This window comes from Gopherus evgoodei, chromosome 2 (genome assembly GCF_007399415.2).
Source record: "Gopherus evgoodei ecotype Sinaloan lineage chromosome 2, rGopEvg1_v1.p, whole genome shotgun sequence".
Classification (NCBI taxonomy): Eukaryota; Metazoa; Chordata; order Testudines; family Testudinidae; genus Gopherus; species Gopherus evgoodei.
The window spans coordinates 76373528-76389809 of NC_044323.1; the positions used below are offsets into that span (position 1 = coordinate 76373528).

The window sequence follows — 16282 nt, forward strand, 5'->3', positions numbered from 1 at the left end:
CCCTGTTTGGTACCAGGGAGCAGTGCACCAGGGATGGAGATCACTGGGACATCATTATGGGCTTTCCCCTTGACGGTCCTGGGTGAGCAACGGGTGTTGGCAACCTCTCCTGTCTAGCCAGGGAAAACAGTGCCGTGAGCTGGAGCAGGTCCAGTGCTGCCTCAAACGCCTCCGGGGTCAACGGGAGGTGAAGTTGTCGGCTCGGCCTTAGCAAGCGAGAAGTGTCCAGACTCAACCGCCCTTCCATGGGGGGAGGAGTCAACGCGACTGTCTCTGGCAGTGAGGCCAAAGTAGTGTGGCCTGGGGCACTGCATACTGGTGAGGAGGTACTTGGTACTTAGTACGCCAGCCCAGGGTTGGACTGGGGCCAGAGTGCTGCTTCTGTTAGTAGTATCCTCAGGCACTGATCTCTATCTTTCAGTGTCCTGTGGCAATATCCCCTGCAGATCCTACAGCGATCCTTTTGATTGCTCTCCCCGAAAAACTTCAAACACAAAGCGTAAGGATCGCTTCTGGGCATACACTTGCTGCAGACCTCACAGGCTTTGAAGCCAGGAGACAGCGGCATGTCCTAGTGCCGGGATAGTGCTGGAAGGCAAACCCCTCCAAAGGAAACTTAAGTAAAGTACCTATTAACTACTTAACACTAACTACAGAACTAATGAGAACTAATGAAAACTATATACAGACTGCCAAATGCGCTTGCCATGACAAGAGCAAATGGAAATTCCAGCTAATCGTCACTGGCAGTAAGAAGGAACTGAGGTGGTGGTGAGTCGGTACAGCCCTATATTTAGCGCCATGATGGCACCACTCCAGGGAGCACCCGGACTGACCTGACGGATACTGGTAAAGGAATAATCTTCTGGCTACCGCATGTGCGCACACTTGATTGGAACTGATATGAACAAGCTCTGAAAGAAGAACAATCTATTCCATCTTGTATTTAGTTGTGACACTCTTGGTATGTCTACACTGCAACTAGACACTTGCAGCTGACCCAGGCTCAGGCTGCGGGGCTGTTTACCTGCAGTGCAGACTTTCCTGCTCAGGTTGTAGTCCAATCTCTGGGATCCTCCTATCTTGCAGTATCTTAGAGCACAGAGGTCTGCCCTGTAATTAAACAGCCCCATAGCCCGAGCCCTGATAGCCAGAGTCAGCTGGCATGGGCCAGCCAGGGGTTTTTAACTGCAATGTAGACATTCCTTCAGAGTAAGGAATAAAGAGATCTGAATAAAATCAAAAGCTTGTCTCTCTCACCAACAGGAGTTGGTCCAATAAAAGATATTACCTCACCCACTTTGTCTCACTAACTGAGAAGCAACTAAATCAAGAAGCTTTCTATTTACATCTTCAGTGTTTCTATAATGTGGGTCTTAAATCAATAAGCCAAGGATGCGTTAGCATTTGGAGCAGACTGCTGTTATAGATTATGCTTTTGGGGAAGAAGGGAAGACACCAGCTATTACTGACTCATTACTGAGTTTATAATTTGAGATTATGAGGTCAGTAACAGACACCTAGGGCATTGCAGCCTGATTTAGTTTGGTTCCAGATGCCTCAATGGCTAAATGATTTTGCCCCCTGTATCTTTTTCTATAGGTGAAGAGAACAGAAAGGTTTTTGATAGCTATTTTACCAGGTAATCCCAGACATTTTAAGAGGCTTTCTTGTAAGAATGAAATGGGGGGGAGGGGCTTTAGATTGTGTTTTTGAATTTTCATCAAGTTTTCCTTTCTTCTGAAGAACGTTCTATAGAGAATAATGGCAACAGGGAGAAGAGGAGTGGAAAAAAATATCTACAAATGCATTTCTTTGTTGGAGGAAATAAATAAACCCTTTAAGTAATGGAGAAGAAACACCAGTGATTGAGGAGAGCAAACAGCAAGCCTGTATTCTCTCTTTAGAGAGCTAGAATTAAGAAATCTGCATACACAAGGCTCAGTTTAGCTTAACTATGTCTGAACCTAGGACACATATCCTACCTGGAAGGCTCTTCCTTCATTTTCACCACATCCATTACCCAGAGGATTGTCTACAGATCCAGTTCAAGTCACCTCCATGAAGGCAGAGGCATAAGAATACAACCCATCATGAACAGTTTGAGTTAGATGTTTATGCCTCTTCCAAAGCTACTGTTGGAACCAGCACCCTGCCGGAGCTGCGGTGGGGATTTAAAGGGCCCAGAGCTCCGTTGCAGCCGGAGCCCCGGGGGCTCCTAGACACCTCTGCAGCTGAGAGCCCCAGGTTGATTTAAAGGTCCTGGGGCTCCCAGCCACAGCCGGTGCCCCAGGGCCTTTAAATCTTGAGAGGCACCACCTCTTCTGGTTGAGGCCACACCTCTTCCAGATGAGGCCACGCCTCCTCAGGACTCCAGTAGCACCAGCAAGTCCTGTAAATTACTTTCACCCCTGCTGCTCAGATTGAGCAAAATAAGTCAGATATTGAGGGGAGTAGTGTGCTACATACAGCAACACTCATTTGTTTCTTTCTTTCCATGTTGGACAGCAACTAACTATAACACAAACAGTAAGTAATGAGAGCTAGTTTCTGGTGGCTTTCAAGAGGAAGCAAAAAGCAAACTGGAGAACTCACATAAGGAAGGTAACCGGAAAATAAACAAAAGTCTTATGGTTAATAGGCATGGGGTAGCCAACCAAGGGAAGGAAGAAATGCTCTAAAGTATGGCAGGGTTGCAATGTGTGTTATATTCCTACAGGTTAACAAAATAGGTTTCCTTTGAAACCTACTGAAATCAAATTACCTTTCTGACAGGTGGTTTTGTTATGATATCTTCAAAACTGTCATCTGCTTTTAGTGTCTGAAAGTTTTCATGTAATATTCCTATCTTCTTGTCATTATCCCATCCTGCAGGACTTAAGGTAAACAAATACAGACATTGATCTTCAAATTTAAATACTCACTTGGTTGTTCCCTAACACCAAATATCAACCTGTGGATAAAGATTACCATTGTTGAAAGCCAAAACAGTTTTAATAACTCCCTTCCTCTACAGCAGCCAGTGGTTAGCAGCGTCAGCTGTATGAAGTATTTTTATTTTGCTCAGTGTAACATATTGGAGAAGTGATTTTCTCCTGGTGGAACATACCACTTTAAAAATTGGCTTGACAATTCCTCTTTCAAAACAACAGTGACTGCTCACCCATTAACTAGCAATCCAGAAAAACCCAAACCTGTTCTTATGGTGAATTTGTAACACAAACACAGAAATTTAGTGAATGTTAATGTTGAAACAAAATGGAAATAGCTTTATAGAACCACTACTTCTTATACACACTATACTGTGTAAATACAAATGTATACATGCATGAATATTTAATAATAAAGATAAACTTACATAAATACTGCATCTTTTTCCACAACAGCAGCAGACACATTGAAAGGAAATCCATATAATTTCTGGACAATATATCTATACACTAAATCGATATTTTTGTTTTCCTTTACTGAAGTGTAAATAAGCGCTGCACCATCTGAACACATTTGTTAAAAGAAAATCAGGAGTTTTATTAGCGCAAACAATTAAGTTTACAACTAATCTTTTTAGAACACAGCTCATTGTTTCCAAAAGCAAACTTTATAACTGCTGGAACTATTCAAAGAAAATTTCTATTTGAAACTAACCTTAATTGTATAAGCTCATTTAGTGACTGAAAAAGCCAGGCAAAATAAATACCTCTACTCAGTGAGTCAGTTGTATGATGTAAGCTTTTATGGCAACAGGCTCTTCCCACTCCCCAAAGAAAAGCCCACAATGCTAGCACAACATTAATGGTAAACTATCAAAGTTGGTCATCTCAAAAGTACTGCATTTATTGCCAAAGACCTCTTAAAGCCTCCTATAATTTCTTTTTAAAGCAAAGGAGCAGAGTTGTACCATATAAAATGAAGTTATACGTTTCCCTACAAGAGGTGAGTATAATGCCAACACAGATGTGCATAGTTAGTTGATGTGCCTAAAACTACCTGCCAACACCAATACGACCTTAAGATGGTATTGTTCTTTCAGAGTCTTTTAAGTTTTTAATTATGACATTTCTCTAAATAGTTATATATCAGTCTTTAAATTATGTAACAAATATTAAGAAAAATGTTTAACACTTACAGTGCTTTGTTTTTTCTAAGTGCTCTACAGCATCATGAAATATTGGAAGTTTGTGGGACTCTTAAGAGGGTCTGGCAAACTTAAAACAATTGAAACTTGGATATTAGAAGCTGAACATCTCCAAAAAAGGTAAAGGGTACTTTTCAGTATATGTAGTTCAACTTGTAACTTTTCTTTTTCATAATGATTAGGAAGATATCCAGTGGGATTTCTAATACCTATTAGATAGATTTATATTCTATATTTAAAAAACCTCAAGCTGTACACATAGGAGCTAATTTATGTAACAGTATACTATCACTTAATATCCTCCTTCACCTTTTTGGTTATATCCATTTGCATTGTATTGGGTGTCAATTCAGCAATTTGCTCTGCTGGCATAGATCCCAACTGGAGGATGGGGGTCTTAAATTATAAACGGTTTGGGACAGGCATTGTGCCAATCCTGACTGGGGCCTCAAGTTCTTGAACTATTGTTTATCCACAAATGATAACTTCTCTATGATCTTGTCTACATTACCTTTCTTAACATTGCCCTTCACTGAAGCGCCAAAGCTGGTAAAATAGTGTGGACAAGCTGCTGGAATTTTAAATGTCCTCTAGACCTGCTCTTTGCAAGATTAGATGACTAAGGATAAAATGGTGTATAGTACAGTTGAACCTCAGAGTTACGAACACCTCGGGAATGGAGGTTGTTCGTAACTCCGAAAAAAACATTATGGTTGCTCTTCCAAAAGTTTACAACTGAACATTGACTTCATACAGCTTTGAAACTTTTACTATGAATAAGAAAAATACTGCTTTCCCTTTATTTTTTTAGTTTATGTTTAACACAGTACTGTATTTACGTTTCTTTTGCGGGGAGGGAGTCTCTGCCGCTGCCTGATAGCATACTTCTTATTCCAAAGGAGGTGTGTGGTTGACTGGTCAGTTGGTAACTCTGAGGTTCTACTGTAATGTTCCCATTTGTGCTGGAACAATTTTGGGAACTTAAGAAAAACGCTGACAGTCAGCTTGAGCATGAACTCTATATCCACATGCCTCTAAAAGTAGGCAATGCCAGCTCATACTTCCAGGTAAAGTTACGCATTTTTTCTACATCTTTAATATTCAAAAAGTCTTGGAGAACTATTCAGTATTGCAAAAGACTGGTCCAATAGTCAGGCCAAAATGATTACATGCCTTATAATCAAGTGTACTTGAAGTATACTCAAATGTAAATTGAAGTGAAAAATTATCTTGCTGTTGGTAGGCTATTTCAGGGAACATCTTAAACTCAGTTTTAGGACAACTATTCAGCATTTTATTATGAAAGGGTTGGTGAAGGAAAATCTAGGAAACCATGGACAAGAGGGTACACTGGACCATTTAAAAAAAAGAAAAAGAAAAAGAAAATATCCACAACACTTGACAGTATAAAGAAGATTAAACCTGACATGGCCTAGAATCTTACCTAGGGACCTCAGTTCAGTTAAGCCAGTCACTCAGTAGTGAACTCAGGCTAGTTCCTAGAATAGTTGTGTTCAAGCCATACAAGTTTGTCACATTTTATAAGGATTACAGATATGCCATTATTACACATTTCAACCTTGAAAGGATACACTGTAAACAAAACCGTCGGATATGTGACTGAATGAAGTCAAAGTGTTCATCTCTGTAGTCATGTTCTTTTTCCAGGACACTAATGGCATCACACTGTCAAGTTAAAAAACAGACAGACAAGCAATATTGCATCCTCCAATTAGCAGATGGGAAAAGAAAAAAAATTATCAAGAAACTTAACCAACTAAGGAACACATTTTTGAACCTACAGCTGACACAGGCAGCATTATAACCAGCACTAAAGGTAGGGAGTTACAACTGGCTACGGAATGGTAAGAACTGCAAGTTTTTCAGATGCAGTGAAAGACTCACTAGAGCCCTATACAGATACAAAAACGTGTATCCGCATCTGCGGATTTGCAGGGCTCTACACTATGGCCAGGCTACAGCTCCAATAGCCATTCCCTCCTCTTGGTTGGAGCTGGGCTGGGGAGAGCCACCAGAGCAGTTGTGGGGAGGCTGCACAGAGTCGCAGACTCTCCACCTGCCCTCGGCCAGACAGGGACAAAGCCAGGGGCTGCTCTCAGGCTTCACCCTCCCCCTCTCCATGGGCAGGTGGAAGGTTCGCTGTGGCTCCCCAGCTGGGCTCCACACTGGCCTGGCTGGGGTGGGGGATGACTTGCGGAGCTGCTTGGCAGGGCAGCTGTCGTGTCTGCCGTGGCTCCCCACAGCTGCCCGCCCAGCTCTTACCATGGCCGGGCTGTGACTATGAGAGCCGCCCACCCTGGCTGGAGCTGGGTTGGGGAAAGCTGCGCTGGCAGCTGTGGGGAGCCTGGGTCCCCCCACCGAGCCTAGGCAGGGGGCCCAATCAGCCCCCGGCTTGTGTCCCTGCCTCCTCAGACTCCCAGGGCAGGTGGAGGGTCCACGACATGGTTCCTCACAGCTGCCTGCCCAGCTCTTACCGTCAGAGCCCTGCGCAGATACAAAATTTGTATCCGCATCTGCGCTATTTACAGAAACGGTCCATGGATATAAAGCAGATAGCCCCGGATTTGCAGGGCTCTAAGAATCACACAGCGGAGGACTGCACCTATGCTGAAATCAAAAAATGGTACTCTCTGCAGTGGGTTTAGCTATTGTGGTATCAGAGCCATCGAAACACCTAGACATACAAAAATCCTATCTAGCTCTGCAACAACAAAAAAACCACACCACAAGAAAAACAGGGTTTTGACTAAAAAAGTGAAAGCACTAGCCAAGTGGTGAAGTGACAGTAATAGTATGACAACAAGCTTATTCCCTCATTCCCTGAGAGAGGACACACTGAAAATACAGCTTGCTTACGTCGATGACCATTGAAGGGCCAAAAGGAAACAGATCCCAAGAGAACCATACCCAAATCCACCTTGTTAAGAAGGTGGGTGACCCAACTACTTATGAAAAAGTTAAGGAGAAGAGATTATCAGAAGAATCCTAAAAAATGGGAAATATAATGCAGAAACACCTAAACTGCTAACCAAAGAACTCAACTCAATTTTTTTGCAATACTCTCCATTTATAAGAGGGAGGTCAGAGTATGTTAAAATATGTACATGGCTTCATTTTCATGTGCCAAGTCAATTTTAAAAAATTCAGCAAGATAGGAAAATCCTACCCAAAAGATGAAATTGTATTTGTGTAATTTGTTTTAAAGAAACCCAGATCAGGCTGTAGATGTGCTGGTGGCGACGGCATTTTCTGTAGCCATGTCAGATTTATTTTGGAAAGCCTAGATACATCACAGAGCTGCTTCTGTTAGCAGAAGTGAGCCAATTACTAATTAAATAAAAATTAAACTTCTGGTCTGCGCGTGCGTGCGTATGCGCACACACACACACACACACACACACACACAAAGGTGAAAAACTGCTTGGCTAACAGCTGCACCACGAGCATGAATCAGTCTCAGGGGATAATGATTTTGATATAGCTCAGAATTTGTTTTTTTTTTTTGTTTGTTTTTTATTTGCAACGTTTGGTTCTGCTCTTGATACCAATGTCTTTGAACACTATGCTCATTTTGCTTGATTAAATCAATCTTCAAAAGATTCACTAGAATTAGGATGATAAAGATGGTAACGTATTTTTATTTATAAATTGATGACCTGCCTGTGATCAAGTACTGTCAGCTGCTTTTAGTTACATCTTCCACACCTAACCTGAGGACATAAAAATAAATCAATTCCTAAAACTTCAGGGAAAACTTAAAATTTGGTATTTCCTTACTTTAGGATGCTTGATTTGCAATCCTATGCTAAGTAGCCTCCGAACATTTACATGATTTTACCCTTATTTCAACTTTCTAGATAGTAAAATTGACTCTCCTCCCAGAAGTGCCATTATGTTTTGAACACAGCTGAAGTAAAAGAATACAAACAATAGCACCTCATGTCTAGTATTTGTTTACTAGCATTGACATTCAGAAACGTTTTAATTCATTTCAAGGGAGAAAAATGCCTAGGCTCCACAAAAAGTAGCTTTTAAAAATTTTTATCAGGGAAAAAACAAGTTATTTATAATCTAGAGTGCTTTCTTCAGTTTAGAAGAGCCAAATATTGCCAGCCATCCATAACCAGAAGCACACTTCTAAAGTAAAATATGCAAAAACAATTCTAAAATTTGAAACAAACCTTTGTGCAAACTACTACTACTGGAATGCCTAAGTTACATGTTAGCGTATCTGCACCCAACGGCAAAATCACACTGTCATCTTTGTCTTCCTGTATTGATGTATTTCTTCTCTGTGGAGAAGCTGGAAAATCCTCTCCTGGTTCTATATATTCCTGGAAATCTCTTACCACTGAAATGAAAGAAAAACCATTAATCTTTAACGGCAGCAATAACTATTCCCACTGACAAAATCCACTTACTGTACAGTACACAGTGTTTGTTCATGTTTAAAAAGCTCAAAAAAGCGCATGAAACGCTACCAGTAATGTTTGGCCTGTACAGTGCAGAAGAATACTAGTAAATCTAGTATCCGATACATCCATGACTGGAAAGAAATGTACAGCAAGACATTAAGTCTACTAAAGAATTATAAGAGCACTGTCAATATGCAGGACACTATAAATCCAACTATTGTTTAGATTCTACAGTGGAAGCGTTTAGAGGTCTCAGTTTCCCACTGCAAAAGGCACTACACATCCAAATGAAAAAGGTAAGTTCTGCTCTTTGAGGCATACATTATTTAAAGTATAACATGAGACAGAGTGGATATAAGCAGATGAAGGTGGATAGCAACAGTGAGAATTATGATTAGCAGAAGCAGCAGTATTCACTGTAGACAATCTGCCTAGCTGTTGTATTGTGCCAGTGAAACTAAAATCAGGAATAGTCATCCAAATTTTTACAAATACACAGTAACAAGCAACAAAAATAGAAGGGAATATACCACAGTAAGACAGTAATACGTCACTAATTTCCACTAACTATAGAATAACTATATGTTGTCAATTGGTAAAGTGAACAACCCCTCACCCGACAGACCACAAAGTAATTTCATTTTATTTTGGCCACTATAGTGTTTAACATTATGCCCTGAATATTTTAACACTATAGTAGGAAGGAGTGTCACTACAGAATTTTTCTATTATATCTGAAAGCCTAAACCAGACCATATTATTTGTGTGAATTACAAACTGCATGGATTAACAAAGTACACAGAACTTCTACTAAACTACTATTGAAACTCCTTTTTGTAAAGTTCACTATGGTACAGAGAACAATGACTAGGGAACAGGCAGAATAGTGATAGATAAAAAGATAAGAATTGTATGTAGAGATTGAATTTTAGCAATATAAATTTCACTTAAAACATTAAGAAAAGCTTAAGGCGGCATGACTAAGCATTCCAAAGTTAGGAAGTGATCACACCATAAGGCTGTAACCTTAATTCTACCCTCCTGCACACATGCAATAGTCTAATTACATAACCACATTTTATTCCTCAAATACACCATATTTTCTACAACCCTAGACAAACTTTTTTCATTTCTGTACATATATGCATATATGTATTATACTAATTGTGTAAACACGTTTTCTTTTCATAGTCACACAGCCTGCTTTAGCTGCATTTCAGACAGCAAGATGGTTAATTATGAGATTAATATCATGAAAATTTGCTGGTACAGCAGGACATTATAATTCACAACTATGAGCTTATGTTATTCATATTCTTTGAATAACATAGTAGTCAATTACATTAAAATTCTCTGGATGAAGATAAAAGGGGAAACTAGGGGCAACATCATGGTAGGGGTATAGACATCAGGAGGAAGACATGGATGAGGCATTTCTAGAACAAGTAGCACATACCCAAAACACAAGACCTGGTTAGTAACAGGGGACTTTATCTACCCAGATATCTGTTGGTACAGTAATATGGCAAAACAAAATTTCCTATGAGTTACTGAAATACATTGGAGTCAACTTCTTATTTCAGAAGGTGGAGGAAGTAGCTAGGGGAAACCCATTTTACACTTGATTCTGAGTAACAGGGAAGCACTGGCTGTTAATCTGAAGTTAGAAGGGAATTTAGGTGAAAGTGATCATGAAATGATGATTTCATGATTCTAAGAAAACTGTCAGAGCAGCAGAATAAGGAATATAGACTTCAAAAAAGTGAACTTTAACAAACTCGGAGAATTGGTAGGTAGGGTCCCATAGGAAGAATACTGAGAGGAAAAAAAAGGACTTCAGGAGAGCTGGCAGTTTCTCAATGAGATAATATTAAAAGCACAACAGCAAACTGTCCCAATGAGAAGGAAAAATAGGAAGAATAATAAAAGATCAATTTGATTCCACCAGGAGCTCTAATGACCCGAAAATCAAAAGGGAATCCTACAAAAAATAGGAACATTAACAAATTATAAAAGGATGAATAAAATAGAATAGCAGAAGCACATAGGGACAAAATCAGAAAGGCAAAGGCACAAAATGAGTTACACCTATCAAGGGACATAAAAGGCAACAAGATAAGGTACCATATCAGGACCAAGCAAAAGATGACGGAAAGTGTAGGTCCAATATTTAGCAGAAAAGGAGAGCTAATTATGGATAATATCAAGAAGGCTGAGGTGTTAAATGCCTATTTGGTTTCAGTCTTCACTAAAAAGGTTAACTGTGACTAGATGCTTAACACTACATTAACAAGTAGGAAGGAACATAAGCCAGAATACAGTAAGATGTTAAAGAATATTTAGATAAGTTAGATGTATTCAACTCAGTAGGCCCTGATGAAATTCGCTCTTGGGTACTTAAGGAATTAACTGGCTAAAGCAATCTCAGAACCATTAGCTATTATCATTGAGAACTCATGGAAGATAGGTAAGGTCCCAGAAGACTGAGGAAGGGCAAATATAGTACATTAAAAAGGAGAACAAAAGAATCCACAAGTTTTAGACCAGTCAGCCTAGTTTCACAATACTTGGAAAGATACTGGAATACATTATTAAACAATCAGTTTGTAAGCAGCTAGAGAATAAGGTTATAATGAACAGTCTGCATGGATTTATCAAGAGCCAAACATGCCAAAGCACCGTAATTTCCTTCTTTGACAGGGTTACTGGATAAGGGTAAGCAGTAGATGTCATATCTTGATTTTAGTAAGGCTTTTGACATAATCCTAACATGAACTTTCATAGGCAAACTAGGGAAATGTTGTCTAGATGAAATTACTGCAAGGTGGGAGCACTACCGATTGAAAGACCATACTCAAAGTAGTTATCAATTGTTTGCTGTCAAACTGGGGCGGATGTATCTAGTGGGGTCCCTTAATAACTTGATTAATGGAGTAGAGAGTAGGTTTATAAAATCTGGAGATTACACCAAGGTGGGAGGGGTTGAAAGCACTTTGGAGGACAGGGTTAGAATTCAAAATGACTGACAAATTGGAGAATTGGTCCTAAATCAACAAGATGAAATTCAGTAAAGACAAATGCAAAGCGTTTCACTTAGGAAAAAAATATCAAATGCACAAATACAAAATGCGGGATAACTGGCTAGGCAGTAGTACCACTCAAATGGATCTGGGGGAAACAGCGGATCACAAACTGAATAAGAGTCAAAAAATAATGTGATTCAGTTGCAAAAAAAGTTTAGTATCATTCTGCAATATATTAACAGGAGAGTCTTAATAACAATTGGATGTGAATGTTACTGGTAGCCCCCCTTAACAGCTTACAAGCAGCCAGTAGGGGGAAGCAGAAGCCTCACATACACAGTAGCCTGAACTTTTGAACTGTCTCCCCTTATCAGTTTTGAGGCAGTTGAAGCTGGTTCTTAGCCCATTTTTGCTGAGCAGGTTGTAGAAGTAGGAGATCTGGCAACCACCAGTCAAGTGTTAACACGGCAAGGGTCTTTGTCTGAATGTGTATAAAAAGTTTGTGAAATTTGTATGAGACAGTTTTTTGTACCAAGGTACAAGGCTCTCCTTTCTTCTGCAGAATAAAGCCACCTTTCCTTATCCCTGTCTGGCTGTCATTGACTCTCAGCTAGGCGGACCTGACATTTTGGTAACAGTTTCTAGGAGATATATCAATCTCTTAGAACTGGAAGGGACCTTGAAAGGTCATCAAGTCCAGCCCCCTGCTTTCACTAGCAGGACCAAGTACTGATTTTTGCCCCAGATCCCTAAGTGGCCACCTCAAGGATTGAACTCTCAACCCTGGGTTTAGCAGGCCAATGCTCAAACCACTGAGCTATCCCTCCCACACAAGAAAGACATAGGAGGTAACTGTACCACTTTACTTGGCACTGGTGAAGCCTCATCTGGAGTAGTGTGTGCAACTTCATGCACCACTCTGTAGGAAAGAGGTGGACAAACTGGAGAGTCCAGAGGAGGGCAACAAAAGTGATAAAGGGTTTAGAAAATCTGATTTATGAGAAAAAGGTTAAAAAAATAGTCTTGAGAAAAGAAGACTGAAGGAAGAACCTGATGATAGTCTTCAAATATGTTCAGAGCGGTTATGAAGAGGATAGTGATCAACACTGGACACGGAGAACAGAAGGTAGGACAAGTAACAATTGGCTTAATCTGCAACAAGGGAGATTTAGGTTAGATATTAGGAAAACACATATAGGGATAGTTAAATATTGGAATAGGCTTCCAAGGGATGTTGTGGAATCCATGTCATAAAAGGTTTTAAAGAAAATATTAGACAAACACCAGTCAGGGATGGCCTATATCAGTATGGGGGTGGCTTGGCTAGATGGTTTACTGAAGTCCTTTCCAGTTCTAGATTTTTATGATTCATTTATTGTATATCATAAGTATTGATTACAGCGTGTTTTTCATGTAAATGAATTTCATGGACTGTAAGGTATATAGTAGAGTACATGCACATAACAAATGACTCTTGAGAAATTATGTATGACCAGGTAATTAAAGACTACAATAATAAATATGATCAAAGGGACATAATGAAGGCTGCATAGTAAAAGTTTACTCAATTCCTTACTTGCCATGCAAGCACAATATATATATTTTATAAACAGCAACTTGCTGAAGCTTTACACCATTGTACTTTGAGCCCAGCATGCAACTTTTTTCTGTGTGAAAGCATTTCAAGGGCTCATTGGCCTCCCAAGCCTCATCTCCAAAATGAGCTAGCCTTTCTCCTACTCTCAGAGCCTGAAAGAAAGCTGCTCTGCTGTGAAGTTCTTAGGGTGTATCTTCATGCAAAGTCAGACTCCTACTCAAGTCTTGCCCCAAACCATCCTCCTGTCTATATAAAATCCTCTCACTCAAATATGGTGGCTCATCTGGGAAGATAGGCTAAAATCCAAGTGAGGTTTTCACTTGAGCTCATAACCCACCCACTTTGCAATGAGGATTCAACCTAATCAGTCAAGTGCTGATAGTCCTCAAATGCCTGCCCACAATTCCCTCTGTGTCCCCTGAAGTTACAGGCAAGGTCTCTCAGGGCTTGTCTACATCACAAAGTTGCAGCGCTGGTGAGGAGGTTACAGCGCTGCAACTTAGGAGGTGTACACATCTGCAGGGCATCACCAGCGCTGCAACTCCCTGTTTGCAGCGCTGGCCGTACTCCCGTTTTGTCTCGGGTGTAGAGGATCCAGCGCTGGTGATCCAGTGCTGGTAATCAACTGTAGACACTTACCAGCGCTTTTCTTGACCTCCGTGGAATAAGCAGGTATCCCAGCATACCTGAGGAAGCCTCTGGTAATCAAGCAGGTCTCCTTCCCCGGTTTGCTCTCGCGTTCCCCGAACCCCCGAGCAAGCAGGTCTCCTTCCCTGCGGTTTGCAGGGGGTTCGGGGAACGCGAGAGCAAACCGCGGCGAAGCTGGTCTCCTTCCCCGGTTTGCTCTCGCGTTCCCCGAACCCCCGAGCAAGCAGGTCTCCTTCCCTGCGGTTTGCTCTCGCGTTCCCCGAATCCCCGAGCAAGCAGGTCTCCTTCCCTGCGGTTTGCAGGGGGGTTCGGGGAACGCGAGAGCAAACCGCGGCGAAGCTGGTCTCCTTCCCCGGTTTGCTCTCGCGTTCCCCAAACCCCCGTGCAAGCAGGTCTCCTTCCCTGCGGTTTGCTCTCGTGTTCCCCGAATCCCCGAGCAAGCAGGTCTCCTTCCCTGCGGTTTGCTCTCGCGTTCCCCGAATCCCCGAGCAAGCAGGTCTCCTTCCCTGCGGTTTGCAGGGGAGTTCGGGGAACGCGAGAGCAAACCGCGGCGAAGCTGGTCTCCTTCCCTGCGGTTTGCTCTCGCGTTCCCCGAATCCCCAAGCAAGCAGGTCTCCTTCCCTGCAGTTTGCAGGGGTGGTTCGGGGAACGCGGGAGCAAACCGCGGCGAAGCTGGTCTCCTTCCCCGGTTTGCTCTCACGTTCCCTGAACCCCCGTGCAAGCAGGTCTCCTTCCCTGCGGTTTGCAGGGGGGTTCGGGGAACGCGAGAGCAAACCGCGGCGAAGCTGGTCTCCTTCCCCGGTTTGCTCTCGCGTTCCCCGAACCCCCCTTGAAGCCGCCCAACAGCGCTGCAGTGTAGCCACATCTAACACCACTTGCAGCGCTGGTTGCTGTAAGTGCGGCCACTATGCAGCGCTGGCCCTATACAGCTGTACTAATACAGCTGTAACAACCAGCGCTGCAAAATTGTAGATGTAGACATACCCTCAGGGAAAGAATCAGCACAGTTCAGCTTACTGCAGCACAATGGGATGGCCCCTAGAAGTCCCAGCGATACACATGCATGAATGCAGCACCAGTGAGGAGAGTAATTTGAATATGGCTTTTCAGGGTTGTTGCTCACACCTGAGTTAGGCTGACCCAGGTGCTAATTACTTAAGTTAGCACTGCAGAGAAGACATACACTTAGACTACACCTGTACAGCAATTAAACATCCACAGCTGGCCTGGGTCAGCTGACTTGGGCTTCAGCTGCAGGACTGACAAACTGATGTGTAGATGTTCAGGTTCAGGCTGGAATCCAAGCTGTGGGATCCCGGCAGGAGGGGAAGGTCTTAGAGTCCAGGGACTAACCCAAGCCCAAATGCCTACACAGCCATTTTTAAGCCCCATGGCCCAAGCCCCACAAGCCTGAGTCAGCCAATGTGGACAAACCGCAGGTCTTCTATCCCAATGTAGATGCACTCTTAGAATGTTCAGCAATGGAACCAATGGCTGCAGAAGAAGAGCTCATTTCCTGTTCCTCTAGCACAGTGATTCTCAATCTTTTGTACTGGTGACCCCTTTTACATAGCAAGTCTCTGAGTGTGATCCCTGGTTATAAATTAAAACCACTTTAATATATTTAACATTATTATAAATGCTGGTGGCAAAGTGGGGTTTGGGGAGGAGGCTGATAGCTTGCAACTCCTCACAACCTCCCAACCCCCTAAGGGGTCCCGACCCCCAGTCTGAGAACCCCTGCTCTAGCAGAACCTTAGGAGGGCCACAAGAGCCCTCTCTCAACCCTTTACAACTTTTGCATGGATGGAGGGTAGGGCTTCTATAGGATATGCTTAGGTTAGTCTATGGCCAGGGCTTATTAGTTCACTTTTTGCTATGCGGCTAGAGTTAGCCATGTATGTACAGGAACTCCTCACTTAAAGTCATCCTGGTTAATGTTGCTGATCAATTAGGGAACATGCTCGTTTAAAGTTGTGAAATGCTGCCTTCTAATGTTGTTTGGAAGCAGCCTTTTTGCCCACTGCTTGCAGGAAGAGTAGTCCGTTGCAACTAGCTAGTGGGTGGCTGGAACCATGGTGGACTAGCAGCTCCCTATCAGCCCCCACTCCCTTAAGTTCCCTGTGCAGCAGCTGTCCCTCCCCCCAATGTCATGTGCTGCTCCTGCCCTCTGCCTTGGAACTGCTCCCAGAGACTCCTGCTTGCTGTACAGGGGGAGAGGGAAATAGGGGGGCTAATGTCAGGGGGTGTCCCCTGCTCCTGCTTACCCCATCTTCCATAGAGCAGGGGGCGGGGGGGACACAACGGAGGAAGGGAGCTTCTAGGCAGTAGCTGTCATCTCAGGTCTCAGCAAGCTGATTTAATTAACAAGGCAGTGTACTTAAGTCTGGGGTCAGCTACTTACAAGGGGAAATGTGCATTTTTTCTCTCTCACACAGGGTGT

At 42.4% G+C, this 16282-nt stretch overlaps 1 protein-coding gene across 2 annotated transcripts in view; it reads right to left on the reverse strand.

The window, feature by feature from the left end:
* Nucleotides 1-16282, reverse strand: part of DYNC1LI1 (dynein cytoplasmic 1 light intermediate chain 1) — a 52874-nt gene that overhangs the window by 12914 nt on the left and 23678 nt on the right. For both annotated transcript variants that reach the window (XM_030551015.1, XM_030551016.1), the window contains exons 5-8: nucleotides 8338-8507; nucleotides 5728-5821; nucleotides 3359-3494; nucleotides 2765-2876 (exon numbers count right to left, since the gene is read on the reverse strand). In XM_030551015.1, the coding sequence (XP_030406875.1) occupies nucleotides 2765-2876; nucleotides 3359-3494; nucleotides 5728-5821; nucleotides 8338-8507 (512 nt within the window). The remainder of the gene's footprint in view (nucleotides 1-2764; nucleotides 2877-3358; nucleotides 3495-5727; nucleotides 5822-8337; nucleotides 8508-16282) is intronic.